General features: G+C 43.9%; 1 protein-coding gene across 5 annotated transcripts in view; it reads right to left on the bottom strand.

The window, feature by feature from the left end:
* The window catches only part of LOC124555764 (organic cation transporter protein), a 283841-nt gene that overhangs the window by 115205 nt on the left and 141416 nt on the right, over positions 1–27220 (bottom strand). For 2 of the 5 annotated variants that reach the window (XM_047129804.1, XM_047129805.1), the window contains exon 2: positions 18011–18109. The exons of the other annotated variants lie outside the window; for them this stretch is intronic. In XM_047129804.1, coding sequence (XP_046985760.1) covers positions 18011–18085 — 75 coding nt within the window. In that variant the 5' untranslated portion in view covers positions 18086–18109. The remainder of the gene's footprint in view (positions 1–18010; positions 18110–27220) is intronic. 5 annotated transcript variants of the gene reach the window in all.

Here is a 27220-nt window from a genome sequence, read left to right as displayed (position 1 = left end):
GGAGGGTATAGACAGACAGACAGGTGTAGATCATCTGGAATTTAAATTTGCTGGCTATTTGCCACAAATGAGCTGCGCACCGTCGCCATACGCTCGGTAGCAATCTCGCATATAAATAAGCTTACAGATTACGAGTTGCGCCACTTTCTTATTGTCATAAGCACACGGTGTAGTCAACATCCTAATGAAAAATTCCTGAAACTTCGGTTATGAAAGGAGAGTGTTAATGTGTTTACTGAAGCTCCTTTCCTTTTTCATCGTCTTTATGCGAATCCCAAACTGAGCACGAAGGGTTAAGAGACTCTGTATAAAATTTTGGCCCAAACATTCTCGGTACTGTTTACCATGGTTTCCTTAAATCAGTTCAAGCCAACGAATACTGAGACGACTCTCTGGTAATCCATCAAGGAAAGTGGGACTGCAGCCGGAAGCGTAGTACTTGAATAATGGTAACAAAACCAGCTGCTATACTTAAATCTAACGTCGATTACTCTTTATAACACATGCTGCCATGTGGTGTCGGAACTGGTAGCATGTGTTAAAAAGAATAAGCGACGTTAGATTCAAATACAGCCGCTGGTTTTGTTATCATTATTCAGGTACTGAGACGGTCCCTTCGATAAATATATGACCAAAGACTTTACCATCATTTTTACAGCTGAACCAGGGCCCCTTTTTGATATCTCTATTTACAGACAATTAGACCGTAATAGTAAATGAACTAGAAAAACGCTTAAACAGCACTATGCAGTTTTTAAACTTACTTTATCAATGACTGATGAAATTTTGTAAGGCCTCCATCCGAATGGCTGCGTTGCCGATGAGTGTGACTCGCTTTATAACCTGGCGAAGTGTCGAGATTGCGCTGGCGTATATACCTAAGCGGCGGCAGCTTCTCTCTGCCCTCCACCTCCGTCTTCTCCGTGCGTCCCGTGCTGGGGAGGGGGGGGGGGGAGGGGGGGAGGGGGGGACGGACCGCCGTTCGACTCTCGGCGCATTCAGTCTCGTCCAGACCCCTGAAGCGTCAGTTGCAGGGCACCGTCTTTGCTTATAGCTGTTAGTGTAGGATTATATGCCGAATATTAGATATACGCTTCTTCGTCAGAAGATGATGATAGTGACACTCATGGAAACTTGGTGGAATTTCAACGCAGCCACCCGGATAGAATCCCGAGAAGATTTCGCCAGCAGTATACGCTGGTAAAGTTTATATTCACTTACATATCAATGAAAGTTTGTTTTCAAAAACCATGAAGAGTACTTTTGACGATGTATGTTACCATTTTACTATGACCTTTGTAAAAAAGAACAGATAATTTCTGAATTGTTCCATCCAGGAAAAAGTTGTTGGTTGCTTTTTGTGTTATGCATATTATTTTGTCCAGTCGTTTCATATGGGGTCGCAGTAGGTATTAAGGCTGCAGAGTACCTATTACGTTATGCTCGTGAGTCGCTCATCAGAGTTGGGCGCAATGACGAAAACTTCTCAGCCATCTGTGACTGGAGAACCTGACTATGGTGGTCTTTGGACAGGAAGTTTCATATCGGCGCACACTCCGCTGCAGAGTGAAAATCTCATTCTGGAAACATCCCCCAGGCTGTGGCTAAGCCATGTCTCCGCAATATCCTTTCTTTCAGGAGTGCTAGTTCTGCAATGTTCGCAGGAGAGCTTCTGTGGAGTTTGGAAGGTAGGAGACGAGGTGCTGGCAAAAGTAAAGCTGTGAGGACGGGGCGTGAGTCGTGCTTGGATAGCTCAGATGGTAGAGCACTTGCCCGCGAAAGGCAAAGGTCCCGAGATCGAGTCTCGGTCCGGAACACAGTTTTAATCTTCCAGGATGTTTCTTATCTTCAATCAGTTTTTTTTTATTTCAGCGTTGTTAGTACGAACTCTTGAAAATGTGAATTGAAAATAACTAATGCTGAACTATTTTTGTATACATTTAAACACGACTATGATACTGATTATGTGCTGAAGTTTTAGACTCTTACAGTAGAACAAACAAGAGTTTTTGTATAAAATTAGAGACAGTCACATAAACTTAAGTGGTGCAATAATTGTAATGTAGATTCATTTCTCTCAGTTTTCTTTCCAGTAACATTGCCATACTGGAGCAACTTTTGCCAAAAATTAGCTAAAGCATGGTCTCCAAAGCACAATTTAAAAGCTCTAATTGCTGCTATCAGAAGAGTTACTGTTTGGTTCGACGGCTGACTGTTTCGCGACGTGTTGTCAAGCTCAAAAGTCTCACAGGAAACAGGATTCAGTACCTTCTGTGACGCATGAAGCTCTAAGAATTATGAGCAACCATTAAAAATAGGCACATTGCCAAGCTGCTGTAGAGTCTTCTTCGAAGAGTTACGTATCCAGGCAGACGGAATCTGTGCCTAGCAATACACATGCTGGCGAGATAGTAACAAAGCCTCATATAAAACATGAAATTATAATCAGTTTTCCTTCTAATTTTGTTTTTAGCGCCGACTTTATTATTACGAGCTATGCTTTTGTCTTTGCGTTAAAGACGTTAATTGATAAGTGTGACAGTTTCTGAAGTGATACACACAGTTCAGCCATATTAACGTGGCCGACAAACCCCACCCCCTTAAATCCTGGACCTTGCCGTTGGTCGGGAGGCTTGCGTGCCTCAGCGATACAGATTGCCGTACCGCAGGTACAACCACAATGGAGGGGTATGTGTTGAGAGGCCGGAGAAACGTGTGGTTGCTGAAGAGGAGCGGCAGCCTTTTCAGTAGTTGCAGAGGCAACAGTCTGGATGACTGATGGGTCTGGCCTTGCAACATCAACCAGAACGGCCCTGCTGTGCTGGCACTGCGAAAGGCTGAAAGCAAGGGGAAACTACAGCCGTAATTTTTCCCGGGGGCATGCAGCTCTATTGTACGGTTAAATGATGATGGTATCCTCTTGGGTAAAGTATTTCGGGCGTAAAATACTCCCCATTCGGATTTCCCGGCAGGGACTACTCAGGAGGATGTCGTTATCAAGAGAAACAAAACTTGGTGTTCTACGCATCGAAGTATGGAATGTCAGATCTCTTAATCGGGCAGGTAGGATGGAAAATTTAAGAAGGGAAATGGATAGTTTAAAGTTAGATACAGTGGAAGTTAGTGAAGTTCGGTGCGAGGGGGAACAGAACTTCTGATCAGGTTATACATACAAGATCAAATAGGGGTAATGCAGAAGTAGGTTTAATAATGATTGAGAAGCTACTATGAACAGCATAGTGAACGTATTATTGTAGCCAAGATAGACATGAAGACCACATCAACCAGAGTAGTACAAGTTTATAGGCCAACTAGCTCCGCAGATGATGAAGAGATTGAAGAAATGTATGATGAAGTAAAAGAAATTATTCAAATAGCTAAGGGAGACGAAAGTTTCATAGTGATGGGGGACTGGAATTCGGTAGTAGGAAAAGGAAGAGAAGGAAAAATAGTACGTGAAAATGGACTGGGGGAAAGGAATGAAAGAGGAAGCCGCCTGGTAGAATTTTGCACAGAGAATAATTTAATCATCGCTAACACTTGTTTAAGACTCTTGAAAGAAGGCTGTATATGTAGAAGAGACCTGCAGACACTGGAAGGTTTCAGAGGTTGTAGAGAGTTTCAGAGGTAGCATTAAGGAACGATTGATGAGAACAGGGGAAAGGAATACAGTAGAAGAAGAATGGCTAACTTTGAGAGAAGAAATAGTGAAGGCAACAGAGGATCAAGTAGGTAAACAGAAATCCGTGGGTAACAAGAGACATTGAATTTAATTGATGAAAGGATAAAATATAAAAATGCTATATATGAAGCAGGCGAAAACGAATACAAACGCCTAAAAAATTAGATTGATAGGAAGTGCAAAATGGCTAAGCAAGAATGGCCAGAGGATAAATGTAAGGATTTAGAAGCATATATCACTAGGGGAAAGATAGATACCGCCTCCAAAAAGATTAAAGAGACCTTAGGAGAAAAAAGAACCATTGCACGAAGTCAAGATCTCAGATGGAAAAACAGACCTAAGCAAAGAAGGGAAAGCTGAAAGGTGGAAGGAGTAAATAGAGGGTCTGTACAAGGGAGATGCACGTGAGAGCAATGCTACAGAAGTGGAAGAGGATATAGATGAAGATGAGATGGGAGATAAGATACTGCGCGAAAAATTTGACAGAGCACTGAAAGACCGAAGTCGAAACAAGGCCCTGGATGTAGACAACATTCTGTTAGAACTACTGACAGCCTTGGGAGAGACAACCATGACAAAACTCTTCCACCTTGTGAGCAAAATGTATGAGACAGTAGAAATACCCTCAGACTTCAAGAAGAATATAACAATTCCAATTCCAAAGAAAACAGGCGCTGACAAGTGTGAAAATTACCGAACTATCAGTTTAATAAGTCATGTTAGCAAAATACTAACACTAATTATTTACAAAAAAATGGAGAAACCAATAGAAGCAGACATCGGGGAAGATCTGTTTGGATTTCGGAGAAATGTAGAAAAATGCGAGGCAATGGTGAATCTACGACTTCTCATAGAAGATTGGTTAAGGAAAGGCAAACCTATATTTATAGCGTTTGCAGACTTACAGAAAGCTTTTGGCAATCTTGACTAGAGTACTCTCATTGAAATTCTGAGGGTAGCAGGGATAAAATACAGGGAACGAAACGCTATTTACAGATTGTACAGAAACCAGATGGCAGTTGTAAGAGTCGAGGGGCATGAAAGGGAAGCAGTGGTTGTAAAGGGAGTGAGACAGGGATGTAGTCTGTCCCCGACGTTATTCAATCTGTACATTGTGGAAGCAGTAAAGGAAACAAAAGAAAAATTTGGAGTAGGAATTAAGGTCCATGGAAAAGAAATAAAATTCTTTAGGCTTGCGAATGACGTAGTAATAATGTCAGAGACAGCTAAGGACTTGGAACAGCAGTTGAACGGAATGAACAGTGTGTTGAAAGGAGGATATGAAATGAACATCAACAAAAGCAAAAAGGGGATAATGAAATGTAGTGGAATGAAATCAGGTGATGCTGTGGGAATTAGATTAGGAAATGTGACATTGAAATCAGTAGATGAGTTTTGTTACTTGGGCAACAAAGTAACTGATGATGGTCGAAGTAGGGAGGCTATAAAATGTAGGCTGGCAATGGCAAGAAAGGCTTCTCTGAAGGAGAGAAATTTATTAACATCGAGTGTAGATTTAAGTGTCAGGAAGTCTTTTCTGAAGGTATTTGTGTGGAGTGTAGCCATGTGTGGAAGTGAAACATGGATGATAAGCAGTTAAGACAAGAAGAGAATAGAATCTTTCGAAATTTGGTGCTACAGAAGAATGCTGAAAATTAGATGGGTAGATCACGTAACTAATGAGGAGGTACTGAATAGAACTGGAGAGAAAAGAAATTTGTGGCACAACCTGACTAGAAGGGATCGGTTGGTACGACACATTCTGAGACATCAAGGGATCACCAATGTAGTACTGGACGGAAGCGTTGGGGACAAAAGCCGTAGAGGGAGACCATGAGATCAATACAGTAAGCAGATTCAGAAGCGTGTTGGTTGCAGTAGTCACTCGGAGATGAAGAGGCTTGCACAAGATACAGTAGCATGGAGAGTTACATCAAACCAGTCTTCGGACTGAAGACCACAACAACAACAACGTGGTCACCTATTAGAAGCCTGAATAACGACCTTTTGCAGAGCGGACGTGCAGGAAGAGAATGAATGAGGTTCTGAAAGGTACAGGGATATGGAACCATACCGACTCAAATGCTGTCCCTAGCTTCGCTAGGTTTCAGGTTGGGAATTCATGGCACGAACAGCCCGATCAAGGTGTCCCACAGATTCTCGACTGGGTTTAAATCTGGGGAGTTTGGAAGCCAGGGGAGTACAGTAAACTCATCCTGGTGCTCTCAGAACCTCGCATGTACACTATGAGCTACGTGATACGTTGCATTGTCCTTCTGATAGATGCCATCGTGCTAGGGGAAGAAAACCAACTGCATGAAGGGATGGGTAAGCCCCCAAAGATAGAAGCATTCTTGTCTTGATTATTGCGCCTTTCAGAACGGCGAGATCACCCAAAGAATGTTGTGAAGATATTCCACAGACCATAATGCTTCCTGCTCTGGTCTGGGCAAGTACGTCGATTGTTGCAGGGACATACACATCAACGGCCATCTGTCCGATGGAGTATAAAATGTGATGCACCTGGAGAGGCCACGTGTCACCAGTAAGTGGACGTCCAGTTGCCGTATGGGCGTGTAAATTCCAGCCTTCGTCGCTGATGAACAGCAGTCTGCATGGGTGCACGACCCAGTCGCCTACTGCTTAGGCCATTACGCAGAAAGATTCGCTGAACTGTCGTTGAGGAGTTACTGTTGGTAGCCCTTGGTTCATCTAGGTGGTCAGTCGCTCAACAGTTGCACGTCTATTCGCCCGTACACATCTCCGCAGCCGTCGTTAACCCCTGTCATCTATGGCCCGTTGTGCACCACAGTTGCCTCGGCGCCGCGTTTGTATGGCGTTATTTTGCCATTCACGGTACACTTTAACCACGGTGGTACGCGAACGGTTTCCAGACTTCGCCATTTCGAATATGCTTCCATTCTTGGCCCGAAAGCCAATAATCCTGCCCCTTTCGACGTTAAATAAATCGCTCCGTTTCCGCATTATGGCAACGACTAAACTGTTTTCTGCATCCCCCAAACGCGTTTTATATACCCTGAGCTGCTAGTGCCTGCCGTCTCTGAATGGTTACTTCACGTTGACGTCGAACATACGTGGGAATCACATTAGTGTGACTGGTCCTTGTATTATACACTACTGGCCATTAAAATAGCTACACCAAGAAGAACTGCAGATGATAAATGGGTATTCACTGGACAAATATATTATACTAGAACTGACATGAGATTACATTTTCACGCAATTTGGATGCACAGATCCTGAGAAATCAGTACCCAGAACAACCACCTCTGGCCGTAATAACGGCCCTGATACGCCTGGGCATTGAGTCAAACAGAGCTTGGATGGCGTGCACAAATACAGCTGCCCATGCATCTTCAACACGATACCATAGTTCATCAAGAGTAGTGACTGGCGTATTGTGACGAACCAGTTGCTCGGCCACCACTGACCAGACGTTTTCAATTGGTGAGAGATCTAGAGAATGTGCTGGCCAGGGCAGCAGTCTAACATTTTCTGTATCCAGAAACGCCCGTACAGGACCTGCAACATGTGGTCGTGCAGTATCCTGCTGAAATGTAGGGTTTCGCAGGGATCGAATGAAGGGTAGAGCCACGGATCGTAACACATCTGAAATGTAACGTCCACTGTTCAAAGTGCCGTCAATACGAACAAGAGGTGACCGAGACGTGTAACCAATGGCACCCCATACCATCACGCCGGGTGATACGCCAGTATGTCGATGACGAATACACGCTTCCAATGTGCGTTCACCACGATGTCGCCAAACACGGATGCGACCATCATGATGCTGTAAACAGAACCTGGATTCACCCGAAAAAATGACATTTTGCCATTCGTGCACCCAGGTTCGTCGTTGAGTACACCATCGCAGGCGCTCCTGTCTGTGATGCAGCGTCAAGGGTAACCGCAGCCATGGTCTCCGAGCTGATAGTCCATGCTGCTGCAAACGTCGTCGAACTGTTCGTGCAGATGGTTGTTGTCTTGCAAACGTCCCCATCTGTTGACTCAGGGATCGAGACGTGGCTGCACGATCCGTTACAGCCATGAGGATAAGATGCCTGTCATGTCGACAGCCAGTGATACGAAGCCGTTGGGGTCCAGCACGGCGTTCCGTATTACCCTCCTGAACCCACCGATTCCGTATTCTGCTAACAATCACTGGATCTCGACCAACTCGAGCAGCCATGTCTGGATACGATAAACCGCAATCGCGATAGGCTACAATCCGGCCTTTATCAAAGTCGGAAACGTGATGGTACCCATTTCTCCTCCTTACACGAGGCATCACAACAACGTTTCACCAGGCAACACCGGTCAACTGCTGTTTCTGTATGAGAAATCGGTTGGAAACTTTCCTCACGTCAGCACGTTATAGGTGTCGCAACCGGCGCCAAACTTGTGTGAATGGTCTGAAAAGCTAATCATTCGCATATCACAGCATCTTCTTCCTGTCGGTTAAATTTCGCGTCTGTAGCGCGTCATCTTCGTGGTGTAGCAATTTTAATGGCCAGTAGTGTACTTTGGGCCGTTGGCTATCATCACTTCTCAATGTAAACCTTCTGATACAAATATTTCGTTACAATTAGGCTATGTAGCGCAGCATTTTTCTACATTGCCATTTTCATCGCATGATTTTTCCGAGATACCTTCTGTCAGGTGTACATAGATATGTGATTATGACCAACGGACGAAATATTCGCAGTCTGCACTGAATATGTAATAAAAACAATATTCCTTACAGCTGTTCGAAATTCAGTAACATCGCGGCTGGATGAGTACGCTCCACACTATTAAATAAAAGGTCCTTGATTCGATCCCAAGTTTACCTATAGCTTGTTCGCTCCTCGCAGTCGTTTACTAACGTGAAGTTACGCTAGCGCCAAGTTGAACTGTAGGTCCCCCTCCCTGTAACTTGTTGGGTATGTTCCAGGTCGGTGGATAGCATGGGTAAACCAACTACAGTAGAACGACGCCCAGCGAAGCACTGCAGTGATCAACTCAAATTTCGGTTGAGGACATCTTTATTAAGTGTGCTTAGGGGGAAGGGAAGCGTACTTTCCTATGACGAATGAAGACCTGCGTTTGGCGTAAGTAATGAAAAATGAAATACAAGGTTCCCATTAACAGAAAGCATAGGGAGCATCATCCCGTTGTTTCGTCACCCTAAGGCGGTCTGCAGGTGTAATGTGAAGGAGAATTGTCCGCTTCCGAGAAATGTGCGCAATCAGAGCGACGACTGGTCGCTTCTGCCCTGAGGCGCGGAAAGGAAAACCCGCAGGGAAAAACATAAAAAGCATCTTAGCTGCCTAGAATGACAGCGCCTTCACCTTGGAACAGAGTAAAACAGGAATGTCTGAGTGGAACATTTGTGACGGACAGGAAATGACGCAGCCAAGATTTTAAATTTCCATGAGCGCGCAACATTGTACGATTATATCTGCGGCGCCTTGATACCGACGCACTTTCGCAGAATCGAAGTTTGGTATCGCAGTAGTTACAGCATTACACTCACCTCCCTATGTTCAAAACAACACACATCGGCAACATATCATCAAGTTTCGTGTCATTGGTTTTACTGCTATCAATGTATTTTGATGTCATTTTAATTGTTTTATTCAAAGACTGGCTTCCGCCCCCACCATCTGAACCCTCCCACTTGCCGGGGGAATGGGGGTAACACACAAATAATATCAAAAAAACCTGAAAATTAATTCCACTTTAGATTGAGTTGTATTAAGTATCATATGCTTCAGCTTTCTTAGGAGACTGAGGAATCAAATAGTCACTGCAAGAACACGCTGAAGTATAAGTTAATATTCAGAAAACACCTCCTACCTCAGACACTAGATGGCAGGTCACGCGATACCAGATAAATGAATAAATAAATAAATGAGTCTTTGTGGTAACTGGATTAGAATCCATATGATCCCGCTGTGCGCAGCGATCGTTGAATGTAGACAATGGACGACAAAACAGCAATCGATCGAGAGTTCATATTACACTCCTGTATGTTCTACATCAAGCAATATTATTTACTACGTGACACTTTGGATTAATGTCACCTGCTCTTATGTGCATTGAAGATGACTATGTGATTGCTGAAACATAGATCTGCTCTAATAAAACGACTGGTTTCGCAACCGATTTCTGTTCTCCATTATCTTTGTGATAACTTGCACACAATGTTTAGTTATGGATAGGAAGTAAAGCTAACTTGTTTTTTGGAAGTATTTGTATGTCCTGAAGTGGTAATGTAAAGCACCGACAGCGATCTGCCACAGAAGACAGGAAGAGGTGTCCTTTGTCAAGAAATTATTCCAGGCGAGAAACTGGTTTCCCAAACTGACATATTGTGCACGTTTCCGAAAATTCATAAGATAAATGCCGTTCACAATATACGAGAGCGTGTTGAAAAATAATGGTTCCGATTTTTTTATGTGAAAAATCTTACGGCTTTTTAAATCAAAAAAACGTTATTTAATATTCTACACCTTTATTCTTCACGTCTTCATATTTATTCCTTACCATAGCCATCTCGGCGGTGAACACATTTCTTTCAACGAGAGACCAGTTTGTTGATACCGTCACTGTAGGATGGCTGACTTTGTTGACGGAGCCACAACCTCACCTATGCCTGCACCACTTCATTACTATTAAAATGAACTCCTCGAAGGTGTTCTTTAAGTTCTAGAAACATATGATAATCGTATGGGACCAAATCGGGACTGTACGGAGCGTGATCGATGACAGTGAACCCAAGGCGTCGGATTGTTGCAGTTGTCGCAGCGCTCATGTGTGGTTTAGCATTGTCATGCTGAAGGACAGGGTGCTCCATACGTGGACGAACTCTTCGAATTCAAAATTCGATTACAGCACGCTCTTTCTGAAGCACCGGCATAGTTACGTTACACATCGCCATGTTACACGCTACAATTCGGAACCTTCTCACGGCAAAGGGTTGCAAATATGTACACACGAAGAATAGAGATGTAGAATGTTAATAACTGTTTCATTTAAAAAGCTCCTGTATGCACAGCGTATGGCACTAGTGCTGACTGCATAGTTCTCGTAGCAGTTCTTCTTTGGCCGGTGTTATGCCTTCTACGTTAATAGATATAAACGTAAACTGTGGTCCTGAAAAGGGCTCAGGTATATGTGTTACAACTATGGAAGGCTACAACCTACCTTCCCCCTGGTTGGAAAAAATTTGTTGAAGCTTTACCTCCAGGCCATGACGAGGAATGGACAACTTGGAAGTCCCTGAACAGAGTGAGAAGGTTAACTTGGCAAGATGGGAATACACTGATCCAAATGATATGCGGTGTGACTGTGGAGAAGAACAAACAATTCGGCACATTCTTCGGTATCGATTGTGCCCAGTCTCCTGTACAGAAGATGATCTTCAACAAGCAACAGAAAATGCACTGGAAGTGGCCAAGTTTTGGTCAAAAGTAATTTAATCATAACTGTATAAAACGTATGTACATGTACCTGCATGCTTCTGACGCGAGAATGATAATAATGATTTAAAAAGCTTTGAAAGTTTTCACCAGAAATTCGGAGGTATTACTTTTCAGCATGCACTCGTACATATGACATCGCTAGCCATTATTAATAAAACTTGTAAACATTTATCGCGTGATGTTTCTGTTTCCTCGTAGAGAGACGAATACAGCGAAACCCAGAACGACCTATAGAAGGACTTCATCTGTTGTAATTATAGCTAAGTGCCCCGAGACCAGTCGAGTTGTTACGTAACGCATACCAGAATACGTAAACGAGTTCTCTTGTTTGAACTCAGCACAACGGAAAATTTATGCTTCGTACGTCGATCAGATACTTCGGCCTATATATTCGAAACGATGTGGAGTGAATTCACTGTTCCTATCTATGGTGCAGTGTCTGGAATTATCACTTAAATGGATAAAAGTCTAAATTAGAGTCACTCGCGGACAACATCGCAGCGGAGAAGTACACTACTGGCCATTAAAATTGCTACACCAGGAAGAAATGCAGATGATAAACGGGTATTCATTGGACAAATATATTATACTAGAACTGACATGTGATTACATTTTCACGCAATTTGGATGCACAGATCCAGAGAAATCAGTACCCAGAACAACCACCTCTGGCCGTAATAACGGCCTTAATACGCCTGGGCATTGAGTCAAACATAGCTTGGATGGCGTGTACAGGTACAGCTGCCCATGCAGCTTTAACACGATACCACCCACAGTTCAGCAAGAGTAGTGGGTGGCGTATTGTGAGGAGCCAGTTGCTCGGCCACCTTTGACCTGCAACATGCGGTCGTGCAGTATCCTGCTGAAATGTAGGGTTTCGCAGGGATCGAATGAAGGGTGGAGCCACGGATCGTAACACATCTGAAATGTAACGTCCACTGTTCAAAGTGCCGTCAATACGAACAAGAGGTGACCGAGACGTGTAACCAATGGCACCCCATACCATCACGCCGGGTGATACGCCAGTATGTCGATGACGAATACACGCTTCCAATGTGCGTTCACCGAGATGTCGCCAAACACGGATGCGACCATCATGATGCTGTAAACAGAACCTGGATTCATCCGAAACAATGACGTTTGCCATTCGTGCACCCAGGTTCGTCGTCGAGTACACCATCGCAGGCGCTCCTGTCTGTGATGCAGCGTCAAGGGCAACAGCAGCCATGGTCTCGGGGCTGATAGTCCATGCTGCTGCAAACGTCGTCGAACTGTTCGTGCAGATGGTTGTTGTCTTGCAAACGTCCCCAGCTATTAACTCAGGGATGGAAACGTGGCTGCACGATCCGTTACAGCCATGGGGATAAGATGCCTGTCATCTCGGCTGCTAGTGATACGAGGCCGTTGGGATCCAGCACGGCGTTCCGTATTACCCTCTTGAACCCACCGATTCCATATTCTGCTAACAGTCATTGGATCTCGACCAACGCGAGCAGCAATGTTGAGATACGATAAACCGCAATCGCGATAGGCGACAATCCAACCTTTATCAAAGTCGGAAACGTGATGGTATGCATTTCTTCTCCTTACACGAGGCATCACAACAACGTTTCACTAGACAATGCCGGTCAACTGCTGTTTGTGTATGAGAAATCGGTTGGAAACTTTCCTCATGCCAGCACGTTGTAGGTGTCGCCACTGGCGCAACCTTGTGTGAATGGTCTGAAAAGCTAATCATTTGCATATCACAGCATCTTCTTCCTGTCGGTTAAATATCGCGTCTGTAGCACATCTTCGTGGTGTAGCAATTTTAAGGGCCAGTAGTGTATATCTGTCAGTTTGAGCCACTTGATTCCGGATATGGGCTGTGGTTTATTGTGTACGATACCGGGGCTCGCATCATATCTGCGGGGGAAATCGTATTCTAAGCTACGTAGCCCATTGTCCTTGCACATTACGCACGTATGTGGGGTCACAGAGTCATCTACACGTTGATTGAAAAGCTCGAGCATGATCTAATGAGGACTGAAGGGTCCATGATAGGGGCAGTGCAGTGCTTACGGTGACGGTCAGTCGTAAAAAATGGGGACACCAACTGAATGTGTTGCAATTTATTTAAAGACAGTAATTTGTAGTTCTAAGAACCTCGAGGCAAGTCGTTATTAATTGTACCAAATGGAAATTAATCAGCAATTCTCTGTAAGTAATAATCATATCGTCATTGAACTTCGAGTTTTTCAAATTCGAAAAGCGTTTCCAACCGCTCATCGTACCTTTAACCTTGGAATTCATACGTCAAAGTTTAATCAATAACACATCAAACCAACAGGGCACGGCAAAACTGTATTTCACGAAATCATCTGTCCAGCATTGTGATCCTTTTTAGATATGCTTTTCTTCAAATGCTATGCGTTTTGTGCAACTTCTACTATACGTATTCGCAAATGTAATTTTCCGAAAACTACAGTGCCTCATGTGCAGTTCCTCTATTCGCTCGTTCAAAATATTTTTAGGTGCTGGAGGAGCTATACGAAAGCAGTATGTGCATATTGGTACAAAGCACGAGCATCAAGCAGTGTTGCAAACGTATCAGGAGTAACATAGTTGTACACAGGTAATTTCTGTTAGTATTTATTCAAACTCTGAACACTAATCCAGGTGCGGAAATTCTTGCATTATTTGTATATGAAGCATTTAAATTAAACCTCCAGAACATGAGAGATGTAAACGTTCAAAGCAGAGCTAGATCGCAGGCTAAGAAGACTCCCCTACACATATGAATATATTGCAGAAGACCCTAGAGGAGCAATGAATTCCGAACTTCATCTTTTAGCCAGTATCGGCAAGAATTTATTTTTTTTTGTGTGCAGTAGCATATCGTCTGTATCCTTGTCTTCGTATTTCATTATTCCGTGAAGTCGCGCAGTTCATCATCATTGTTGTCGATCTCTTGGCATGAAGCGACGCTGTTAGTAGTCTCCAGAAAATATATGCCTACGTCCGGATCTACACAGCGGCTATCAATGTTAAGCCATCGCTGCTGTGGCTACAGTTTATTGTTTTACGCCACGTCAACAGATCTTAACTGAACCTTTCTTCTTAATAATACCCTTCACTGTCCCAAACCACATAAACCGGCGCCACCCAATACCATCCTATAGCCACCGCTGAGTCCATCTACAGAATTACCCATAATACAAATCACAAACAGCAATCGCTACTCTCATATACACACATTCTTCCACGGCTTTAGAGCTCGTAATTTTCTTATAAAATATATTCTCCTTTTCTGCTTCATCTCCCTTCTGGTTCATCATCATCATTAGCAGCAGCAGCAACATCAGCACCTGCAGAAGAGTCGTTACCTACTCCTACAAGAGTAACAACAGCAGTGACAATTCTCATTTCCACTTCAAAACCATCCGCATCAGCTCCATTAACAACTACAGCACTTGTAGCTGGAAAAGTGTTAAAGTGTTCTGTCACTATAAAATCCTCACTTCTATTCCAGAGTCTTACAAAATATATCTATTACCTTCTACCAAATGAGTGATTTTCATATTTTGGAAAGCATTCCCAGATAATTCCACCTGTGCATACCATACTCATTAAGGAAAGAGCTCAAGAAATCCGCAACAGAAAACTGAACAGTAAATGAACACCCACACCAACTGGAAACGCGGAAATCTCTCCGCTTATCTAATAGTTCGGTTCTACCTACTTCGGCTATTTACTGATTGAATCACTATCGCGAATGCGGGTTTCATAAATCAACCCAGACACAAGGTCGGCCCTATCAAGAACACCACTGCAAGCTTAGCTTCCTTTGAATAGTATTCCTTCTTGACAAGCAATACTCAAACTTGAACTCTCCTGTCACCAGTCCGCAGCTCGTGGTCTAGTGGCGCCGGCGCGGTAGCTCAGCGTGTTCGGTCAGAGAGGTGGTTGGCCTCTGTCATAAAAAACTGAGTGGAAGGATCAACAAACGAACTTTAACGGATGCCATGTGACGTCCGCAACGACCAAACACAACGATCACCAACGGAAAAAAAAGTGACTAGCGCTGCAGCCTCTGGATCACGGGGTCCTGTGTTCGATTCCTGGTCGGGTAGGGGAATTTCTCAGCCCGGGGACTGGGTGTTTGCGTTTTCCTCATCATATCATCATCACTCGTGACAGTGATTAGATTGGAATGTGAAAAAATTGGACTGTGTGAAAACTGAGACTTTGTACGGGCGCTAGTGACCGCGCAGTTGAGCGCCCCACAAACCAAACATCATCATCGTCCTGTCACCAGCAATACCTCCAACCGCTTCACACCCACTGTCTCACAAAAACCCAGTCGATAACCTGTCCCACGATTCCGAATGTAATGTACCAGATCGTTCAATAGACAGAGCCCTCTGAAAAGACAAACTGAAAAAAATTATCTACTAGACTGTAATGTCAGTGCAAAACATTAGGCTGTTTGAGAACTCCCACACCCTACAACAAAGGACTCCTTTCCGTACGTTCCAGATTCCATTTCGGTGGAAAAGTTATCACCTTTCCTAGGTCAGCACCTTGTTATCACTCATCCTCGTTCCTTCTTGAACCAACCACCCGAAATTATCAAACAACTGAGCAAGGTGGTGCGGAGGTAAGACAGTGGCAGTTCGGATCTCAGACTGACCATCCAGATCTAGGTTCCCTTAAACTGCTTAAGGCAAATGCCGCGATGATTTATTTGGAAAAGACACGGACGATTTTCTTCCCCGTCCATGTCTTATCCGAGCTTGTTCCCCATTTCTAATGACCCTGTCGTTGATGAGACAAACTCTAATCTCCCTTTTTATCAGTAGCAAACAAACCTCTTGTCTCACCTATTCTCTCACACAGATTTGACTCTAACCCAATGATTTACTCAACAAAATCCTCCAACAATTCTCAGAATAGAACATAACTGATATCCGGGATGTCTTCAGAGGATAGAAAATAAAGAAGTTAGTATAAGTATCAGTGTAAGGAAGCTGCGACTTCTATATGGGCTTTGCTTTATTGCCAGTGGAAGCTGTGCATCTGAGAGCCCATATCGAATACAGCATCTTTACACAAAATGAAAATTCGTGTGTTCACTGTTCTCGCTTTCTCTCTTTCTACCACCTACCTATCTCTCCCTCCCATAATCTCAGCGACAGCTGCAAACATATTTAGATTGTAAGAACTTCGAACACTCATAATCTGCATCCCTCAGTTACAAAGAGAACGACATTTCTTGCAACATGAGTGTGAGAGGAACCCTGAAATCTATGCATCCCGCAACATTTGTAATACCACCGACCACAATGAAAAATCAAAATCTAAGAAACACATTTAATTAACAAGGGTATTGGTGCACGAAGGATCTTCCTGTGCAACCCTAGAGTTCCGCTTCGTGACGTGCACACACAAAACACTCACACACAAATCACACGTCACCACACTTTTTATGTATGAAGTAGAAGAACGGTTAAGTAAAAATCATTTTATTTTCTCTTATCTTCGAACTATTTCTTAGTATCTATCAAAACGTTTAATTACTTAAAGTGGCGGTCGAGTACTTTTATGGGTCCTTTTCCCCCCATAACTACTAAACTAAGTATACGAGGTGGTGAAACATGGATAAGCGAAGAAAAAATAAATCATTAAGTAATTTTTCTCTATTTACATTTAATCATTGTAAAAAGTCTATAGCTTTGCACATACACATGTTTGAGAGTCTGTTACCGTAACTGTTCCCTTTTATCAATGACGCGTTTCGGAGGCTTTGCCCCATCGTCATATACTTCATTATCCCGATTCCAACCAAAGATATAAACCTTAAACAATCTAGATATTTCGATGTCGTTGGTTTCCGAGAAGCAATGCACAAAAGGTAAGCACCGGAACTGCCACTGATGACGGGGAAAAACCCGCAAAACACTTCGTAAATAAAAAGGACGTAAAACATACTGACTGATTAGTTGTGTTTTTATTTATGTTTTAAAACGTATATGGTTCTGACGCAATTAGCTGACTTCGCCCTCTACCGAAATTCGTAAACACTGCGCGTTAAATAGGTTTTGCATTATATACCGGCAGCTCATAATTCATGTACATCTGCAGATTTAACATTAACATTTTGTGTATATTTCTAAGTTATCTGTACACATTTACTACTTAAAACTGGCCGTAGAGGACAAATAAGTAGCCTTTTTACACACATAGACTTTTGCCTATTTACTAATATCAAATCAAGGAAAAACGACTTCGCTTGATAATTAGTAATGGCGTCGGACTCCGGTTCGAAGCCTTTATTATAAAAATAAATTAATGCTCTCTTGCATGAGGCAGAAATATCATACCGATTGCACTGTGTGAATACAGAACTCAAAAGAATAATAATAACGAAAATATAATGGTAACGACAATTGGTGGTTTAATATCAGAGAACACTCATTACTGGTGTACCTATCATTGCCATTACGATACTGTAAATTAACAAAAAATAGAAACAGACATCTTAGGTAGCTTCGTATCAGATAAAAATATCAGTACTTGTACCACAACCCAGGCCTGGATACCTTCGGGAAGTATGGCACATATGAGGGAGTTCTTTTAAAAATAACTCTAGTTATCGGTGTTGCATTCATCTTACCTATTGACGTTATGAAATATTCCGATGGATGATTGAAATTTCTTTTTATCTCGGTTCGTCAGTAGGTTTTATACACACGGAGAAAACGGCATTTGTAAATTCTATGTTTCGCCATTTGTAAGGCCAAATCCTTCACCACACAGACTCCATCACCAGTGCACTAGAAGTGCGTCATGCGCAACGTACCTGCAGCAACGGGCACGTGCTGCTGAATTCGCGGCCCGCATCCTCGTGGTCTAATAGAAACGTGCTCTCTTCCATGGCGCCTCATCTGGGCGCTAGTCCCTGCCAAAATAAGAGAAACACAAGAGTCATGACTTATGCTGCAATCTCGAGCGCTGACGGTGCTTGCGCAGCAGCTATCCCGCTGACGGCTGAAGCGAGGAAGCCTCTCAGTCATCGTTGTGGGCGGCCCACGCGTCTAACGCGCTAGCTTTACGTCGTATACCGCCTCACGCTTACTCGCGCTGTATCTGGGCAAATCGTGGTGGCGCCTATCTGCACAGTCAGTGTACCTAGCACCTTGCGAGATCCGCAAGGACTCATTTAGCACATATCAACAGTCATTCTAGTAGATACGTGGTTATGCGGTTATTGTGCTTCATACATGTAACACCCGTATATCCCTCTCCATTCTCTCACATGAAGCTACCAGTATGCACATTTCCATGAGACTGTACTTTTACGCTTTTTGCCGAATTATCTCAGATAGAGGTCATTATAAACTGCAGCCCCTATTGTTGCTGGCAACACACTTAATGAGAGCCGGCCGCTGTGGCCGAACGGTTCTAGGTGAATCAATCCGGAACCGCGCTGCTGCTGCGATCGCAGGTTCGAATCCTGCCTCGGGCACGGATATATGTGATGTCCTTAGGTTAGTTAGGTTTAAGTCGTTCTAAGTCTAGGGGACTGATGACCTCAGATGTTAAGTTCAAATGGCTCTGAGCACTATGGGACTTAACATCTGAGATCATCAGTCCCCTAGAACTTAGAACTACTTAAACCTAACTAACCTAAGGACATCACACACATCCATGCCCGAGGCAGGATTCGAACCTACGACCGTAGACAACCAAATCAAAAGTTCGGGGTCAGATCATTGATCGATTCCAGGATTCGTTTTCTGGCATTTATCGCTTTTAACACCTTGAATGTCTAACTAGTGGAAAGATAGATACCGACTACAGGAAAATTAAGCAGACCTTTGGAGGAAAGTGGATCAACTGTATGAATATAAAAAATTCAGATGGGGCCTCTACAAGCGAAGTGAACTTGAAGACAATATTATACACTAACGAAAAAAAGTCGCAACACCTAGAAGGATTTGTGCGACATAAACGAAAGTTGGTAGGCGTGTCCCTACATTTGAAAGATGATGTTTACTCATATTTCGTCCCAGTCGCGTATGAGCGGCGCTAGAAGCGCCACCATACGCAAATTAGGTTTGCTTTGAATATACAGGGTGTCCAGAAAAGGACTCCCTGATTTCAAAATTAAAATCTCGAAAACAAAGATCGATAGAGGAATGCAGTATACGGTATGTTTATTGTGAAAGCTGTGTCCCTACATTTGAAAGATGCTGTTTACTCATACTTCGTCCCAGTAGCGTATGAGCGGCGAAGAAGCGCCACCATGAGGACGCAAATTAGGTTTGCTTTGAATATACAGGGTGTCCAGAAAAGTACTACCTGATTTCAAAATTAAATATCTCGAAAATAAAGATCGATAGAGGAACGCAGTAAACGGTATGTTTATTGTGAAAGCTGTAAGAAGTTTATACAGCAGTTTGAAATAATAGTTACAAAAGCTGCTAACAGATGGCGCTGTAATCGCCATACGTAAGGCCTAGTATAAATAGTGATCCGAAGCCCAGAGCGATCAGTTCCACTATTGAAACGTCAAAGGAGGTTAGCGTACCGAAGGAAGAGATTAGCACCAGAAAAACGCGTTGTTCAATGGAGTACATGGTTTTAGAGTACCACAGGTTAGAAGAGAGTCCTACGGCAACAAGGCGAAGTCTTCAAGCACGATTTAATGTTCCAAAAGGACCCGATGCGAAAACCATTCGTACACTCTTCGCAAAATTTCAACGAACAGGCAGCGTAACTGATGATCTAGTGGGGCATGTTGGCCGCAAGCAAACCGCACTTACGCCTGAAAATATCGCCACAGTTTCTCGAATTATTCAGCGAAATCCAATGTCATCCGTCCGTAGAATTGCATCTGAGACTGGTTTGAAGCGTTCCAGCACGCAGAAAATACTGAGAAAGAGCCTACACATGTTTCCATTCCAAATTCAAACACACCAGACCATACCCGTACGAGCTGTGCAACAAAGGGTTGCCTTTGCTAATCAGATACTCACAATGATTGATAGTGAAGGATTTGATGTTGGCTGCACCTGGTTTACAGATGAAGCACACTTCCACCTGAATGGTTACGTGAATAAGCAGAACTGGCGATTTTGGGGTTCCGAAAAGCCGTATTGGTGTGAAGCGAAACCCCTGTATTCTCCTAAAGTTACTGTGTGGGCTGCAGTATGCAGCAGAGGCATTATTGGCCCTTTTTTCATTCGAGAAACGGTCACTGGTGCACGTTACGTTGCAATTTGGAACGATTTGTCGCCACACAGCAAGCGTTAGAGGATCGACCAGGTACTGAATGGCTTATGCGAGATGGAGCCCGACCACATCGGACCGAACAAGTGTTTCGCTTTCTTGAGGAATACTTCGGGAATCGAGTCATTGCTTTGGAATATCCCAAATTTACTGGTGCAGTCATGGATTGGCCTCCATATTCGCCGGATTTGACTCCCTGTGATTTTTTTTTTGTGGGGCACAGTGAAAGAGATGGTCTACCCGAGGCATCCCGCCACGCTGGACGAGCTTGAATCGGCATGTGAATCCATTTCGGTTGAGACACTACGAAATCTGATGGCGAATTTCATTCTTCGTTTGCGCCACCTCTGTAGTGCCAATGGTGAACATTTTGAAAACATTGCGATGTGATTGCTTGCGAAGATTGTTTTCATACGATTATTTCACTTATGTATACTGATATGAGCTGTACAGCGTACAGCGCCATCTGTTAGCAGCTTTTGTAACTATTATTTCAAACTGCTGTATAAACTTCTCACAGCTTTCACAATAAACATACCGTTTACTGCATTCCTCTATCGATATTTGTTTTCGAGATATTTAATTTTGAAATCAGGGAGTCCTTTTCTGGACACCCTGTATGCTGTAATGGTGTGAGCTTGGACGTGGTGAGCTGATGTTAGTCAATAATGCCTTTAAGGCGACAAAGGCGCATCATCAACATCTCACTAAGTTTGAATGAGGTCGTGTAATAGGGCTACGAGAAGCTAGATGTTCCTTCTGCGATACTGTAGGAAGATTTGGCCGGGTTGTAGCCACTGTTTGTGACTGCTGGCAGCGGTGGTCACGAGAATGTACGGTCGCATGAAGATCAAGCTCTGGACGGCCACGTGGCACTACCGAGACAGAATAGCATCGTGTTCGGCGTACAGCTCTGCGCATCGTACTGCATCTGCAGCAGCAATTTGAGCAGCAGATAGCACTACAATGATAGAAAGAACTGTCACAAATCGGTTACTGCAAGAATAGCTCCGAGCCAGACGCCATGTAGCGTACATTCTACCGATCCGAAACTACCATCATTTTCGACTTCTGTGGTGTCCAGCGAGAGCACATAGGAGGACAGGTGGAGGTTTGTTGTGTTTTCTGATGAAAGCTGGCTCTGCGCCGGTGCCAGTGATGGCCGTGTGTTGGTTATAAGGGGGCCAGTTGAGGTCCTGTAACCAACCATTCTGCATGCTAAGACACTCTTGACCTATACCTGGAGCTATGGTGTGCGGAGCGATTTCGTATGACGGCAGGAGCACTCTCGTAATTATTCCACGCATGTTGACTGCAGATTTGTACGTCGGTCTAGTAATTCGACCTGTTGTGCTGTCATTCATAAAAGGCGTTCCAGGGGGTGTTTTCCAGTAGGATAACGCTCACCCAAATACCGCTGTTGTAGCCCAACATGCTGTACAGATTGTCGACTTCTTGTCTTGCCTCGCTCGATCACCATGTCTGTCTCCAATCGAGCGCATAACGGACGACAACTGCAGCGTCATCCACAAACAGCATTAACAGTTCCTGTACTGACCGACCAAGTGCAAGAGGCATGGAACTCCATCCAACAGTCTGACATCCGGCACATGCACGACACAATTCATGCACGTTTGTATGCTTGTATTTTACTTTCTGGCGGTTACACCGGTTATCAATGTACCAGCATTTCACATTTGCAATGGCATATCGCGCTTACATTAGCCTGTGAGCTTGCAATATTAATCACTTAAATGTGTTACCTAGAAAAATGTAGTCCCAAAATTTCATTACTCTACATTAATTATTTTATGATGCTATGATTATTTTTTCCGTCGGTGTATAAATGGAAGAGAAAGTAGATTAAGATGAGTTGAAAGATACGATGCTACGAGCAGAATTTGACACGGCACTAAAGGAACTAAGCCGAAACAAGGCCCCTGGAATAGACGACACTTCCTCAGAATTACTGACGTTGTTTGGGAGAGCCCGCAATGACGGAAGATACAAGGGATAAACAAAAATGTGGAAACACCGCATTCTTGATAATAAATGCAGGTGCTAGACAAGTCAGCAGGTAGTGCTGTTGTATTCGACCACGAACGGCATCTGTGCAATATCCTCGATACATCGCAACTGTCGGTCGTGGTCAGAGCTATGTTCTGAGTAGTTATGTCGCAGTTCAGTGTATTCGAGAGTGGGAAACTTGTTGGTGCTTGTACGGTGGGTGCTTACGTAACCACGGTAGCTGATGTGTTTGGTGTTTCAAGGTTTATATTGCGCACAGGAAAAGCGGAAAGAGAACTACAATTTAGTCATAATATGGACGCTGGCCGATGTGGCCGAGCGGTTCTAGGCACTTCAGTCCGGAACTGCGCTGCTGCTAAGGTCGCAGGTTCGAATCCTGCCTCGGGCATGGATGTGTGTGATGTCCTTAGGTTAGTTAGGTTTAAGTAGTTCTAAGTCTAGGGGACTGATGACCTCAGATGTTAAGTACCATAGTGCTCAGAGCCATTTTAACCATAACATGGGCGAAACTGTGCGTTGAGTGATCGTGACGGACGGTCACTTAAGGGCATTGTGGCGAAAAATAAGAGGACCACAGCTGAAAATGTCACTGCAGAACTGAATGTTGCACTTCCGACCTCCAATAATGGTTCAAATGGGTCTGAGCACTATGGAACTTAACATCTGAGGTCATCAGTCCCCTAGACTTAGAACTACTTAAACCTAACTAACCTAAGGACATCACACACGCCCATGCCCGAGACAGGATTCGAACCTGCGACCGTAGTAGTCGCGCGGTTCCGGACTGAAGCGCGTAGAACCGCACCGCCACCGCGGCCGGCTTGCGACCTCCGTCAGCACCAAAACACCACTAAGAGACCTCCATAAGCAGGGAATTGCAGAGTGAATTGTAATTCCAAAACCACTCACCAGTGATGCAAATGCTAGCTACTGGGAAACGTGGTTGCCGAAGCCATAAAACCTGGAGTATGGAGCAATGGGAGATTGTCATTTGGTCGGATGAGTCTTGTTTTTCCCACTGTTTCCAACTTATGGCCGAGTTTACGTCGCAAGAGTGAAAAATGCCAGGGGTTCAATGACCATTTGGCAGTCACATTGTGGTATTCCATGGGTCCCGTCGTTACTCTACGAGGTCGCATTACTGCCAGGGATTCTGTGACCATTTTGGTTGATAAGGTCCATTCCATGGTACAATATTTGTTCCTCAATGGTGATGCTGTGTTCTGAGACGACAGAGCCCTTGTTCACATAGCTCGCATCGTCCAGGATGATTTTGTGAGCACGAGGATGGATTTTCGTATTTCACCTGGCCTCCACAGGCACCAGATCATAATATTATTGAGCCTTTTTGGTCCACTTTGTAGAGAAGAGTGTGCGATCTCTATTCACCTGGTTTGCACACGTGACTCGCATTCGGAAGGGCAACGGTTCAAACCTGCGTCCGGCCATCCAAATTTGGATATTCCATGATTTCCCTAAGTCGCTTCAGGCAAATGCCGGAATGGTTTCTTTGAAAGGACACGGCCGATTTTCTTACCCATCCTTCCCTAATCCGAGCTTGTGCTCCGTCTCTAGTGAACCCGTTGTCAAAGGGACGTTAAACACTAATCTCCTCCTCCTCCTCCTCCTCCGCTATTCTCCTCCATCACAATTACTCGACTTGCTATTATTTTGGAGGAGAAATGGTACAAGATTCCCTTGAAAACCAAAAAGGAACTGCATTTATTCATTCTGAGACAGCTGAAAGGTGTTTTGACAGTCAATGGTTTCCAAAAAAATGGTTCAAATGGCTCTGAGCACTATGGGACTTAACTGCCGAGGTCATCAGTCCCCTAGAACTTAACTACTTAAACCTAACTAACCTAAGGACATCACACACATCCATGTCCGAGGCAGGATTCGAACCTGCGCCCGTAGCGGTCGCGCGGTTCCAGACTGTAGCGCCTAGAACCTCTCGGCCACCCCGGCCGGTGCCAATGGTTTCCCTACACCGTATAAAGCATGTTTTGTGTTTTCACGTTTTCGTACACCACGTGTATATGAGATAGGCGAATTACTATCAGACTTCAGGAAGAATCTAATAATTCCATTTCCAAAAAATGCAGGTGCTGTCAAGTCTGGATAATACAGAACTATCAGTTTAATAAGCCATGGTTGCAAAATACTGACACGAATTATTTACAGAAGAAGGGAAAAACTTGTAGCAGCCGACGTCATTTTTGGATCCCGAGAAATGTAGGAACACGAGAGGGTATACCGACCCTTCGACTTACCTTAGAAGATAAGTTAAAAGAAAGCAAACCCATGTTTATAGCGCTTGTACACTTAAAGAAAGTTTTTGACAATGTGCAGGGGACGATAACAGGGATAAGATACAGAAAGCCAAACGTTAAACACAACTTGTACAGAAACCAGGCTGCAGTTACAAGATCTGTAGGACTCGAAAGGGAAGCTGTGGTTGAGAAGTGAGTGAAAAAAGCCTATCCCCGATGTTATGCGAGCTATACAACGAGCAAGTAGTAAAGGAAACAAAACAAAAAAGAAACTTAGAGAAGAAACTAAAGTCCAAGGAGAAGAAATAAAAACTTTTAGGTTTACCGTTAACATTGTACACTACAGGCCATTAAAACTGCTAGACCACGAAGATGACGTGCTACAGACGCGAAATTTAACAGACAGGAAGAAGATGATGTGATATGCAAATGATTAGCTTTCCAGAGCATTCAAACAAGTTTGGCGCCGGTTGCGACACCTATAACGTGCTGACGTGAGGAAAGTTTCCAACCGATTTCTCATACAGAAACAGCAGTTGACCGGCGTTGCCTGGTGAAACGTTGTTGTGATGCCTCGTGTAAGGAGGAGAAATGCGTACCATCACGTTTCCGACTTTGATAAAGGCCAGATTGTAGCCTATCGCGATTGCGGTTTATCGTATCGCGACATGGCTGCTCGAGTTGCTCGAGATCCAGTTACTGTTAGCAGAATACGGAATCGGTGGGTTCAGGAGGGTAATACGGGACGCTGTGCTGGATCCCAACGGCCTCGTATCGCTAGCAGTCGAGATGACAGGCATCTTATCCCCATGGTTGTAACGGATCGTTCAGCCACGTCTCGATCCCTGAGTCAACAGATGGGGACGTTTGCAAGACAACAACCATCTGCACGAACAGTTCGACGACGTTTGCAGCAGCATGGACTATCAGCTCGGAGACCATGGCTGCGGTTACCCTTGACGCTGCATCACAGACAGGAGCGCCTTCGATGGTGTACCCAACGACGAACCTGGGTGCACGAATGGCAAAACGTCGTTTTTTCGGATGAATCCAGGTTTTGTTTACAGCATCACGATGGTCGCATCCGTGTTTGGCGACATCTCGGTGAACGCACATTGGAAGCGTGTATTCGTCATCGCCATACTGGCGTATGACCCGGCGTGAGGGTACGGGGTGCCATTGGTTACACGTCTCGGTCACCTCTTGTTCGTATTGACGGCACTTTGAACAGTGGACGTTATATTTCAGATGTGTTACGACCCGTGGCTCTACCCTTAATTCAATCCCTGCGAAACCCTACATTTCAGCAGGATAATGCACGAGCGCATGTTGTAGGTCCTGTACGGGCCTTTCTGGATACAGATAATGTTCTACTGCAGCCATGGCCAGCACATTCTCCAAATCTCTCACCAATTGAAAACGTCTGGTCAATGGTGGCCGAGCAACTGGTTCGTCACAATACGCCAGTCACTACTCTTGATGAACTATGGTATCGTGTTGAAGATGCATGGGCAGCTGTATTTGTGCACGCCATCCAAGCTCTGTTTGACTCAATGCCCAGGCGTATCAGGGCCGTTATTACGGCCAGAGGTGGTTGTTCTGGGTACTGACTTCTCAGGATCTATGCACCCAAACTGCGTTAAAATGTAATCACATGTCAGTTCTAGTATAATATTTGTCCAATGAACACCCGTTTATCATCTGCATTTCTTTTTGTGTAGCAATTTTAATGGCCAGTAGTGTAGTTCTGTCAGACACATTAAAGAACTTGGAGGAACAGTTGAATTGAATGGATAGTGCCTTGAAAAGAGTTTATAAGAAGAGCATTAACAAAAGTGTAACATGGGGTAATGGAATGTCGTCGAATTAAATGAGGCGTTGTTCAGGGAATTAGATTAGGAAATAAGACATTGGAAGTATTAGATGAGTTTTGATGTCTGTACACAAAAATAACTGATGATAGTCGAAGTAGAGGAGAACTAAAATGCAGACTGGCATTAGCAAGGGAAGCATTTCTGAAAATGAAGAATTTAGTAACATTGGATAAAAAATTAAGTGTTAGAAGTCTTTTCTGGAGAGTGGTTTTGGATGGAAGTAGAACGTGGACGATAGGCAGTTCAGAAACTAAGAGAACAGAAGCTTTTGAAATGTAGTGCTATAGGAGATCGCGTAGATAATGAGGAGATAATGAATCGAATTGGGGAGAAAAGAAACTTATGGCATAACTTAGCTAAAAAAAGGGATTGACTGATAGGACAGATTCTGAGGCATCAAAGAATTGTCGATTTGGTATTGGAGGGAAGTTGGGAGGATAAAAATTGTAGAGGGAGACGTAGGGACTAATACAGTAAGCAGGTTCAAATGGATGTGGGTTGCAGTAGTTATTTGGAGATGAAGAGGTTTGCACGGGATGGAGTAGCATGCAGAGCTGCATCAAACCAGTCTCTTAACTGAAGGCCACAACAACACACCTTGAA

This window comes from Schistocerca americana, chromosome X (assembly GCF_021461395.2).
Source record: "Schistocerca americana isolate TAMUIC-IGC-003095 chromosome X, iqSchAmer2.1, whole genome shotgun sequence".
Lineage (NCBI taxonomy): Eukaryota > Metazoa > Arthropoda > Insecta > Orthoptera > Acrididae > Schistocerca > Schistocerca americana.
This window is presented reverse-complemented; position numbering and strand designations above follow the sequence as displayed.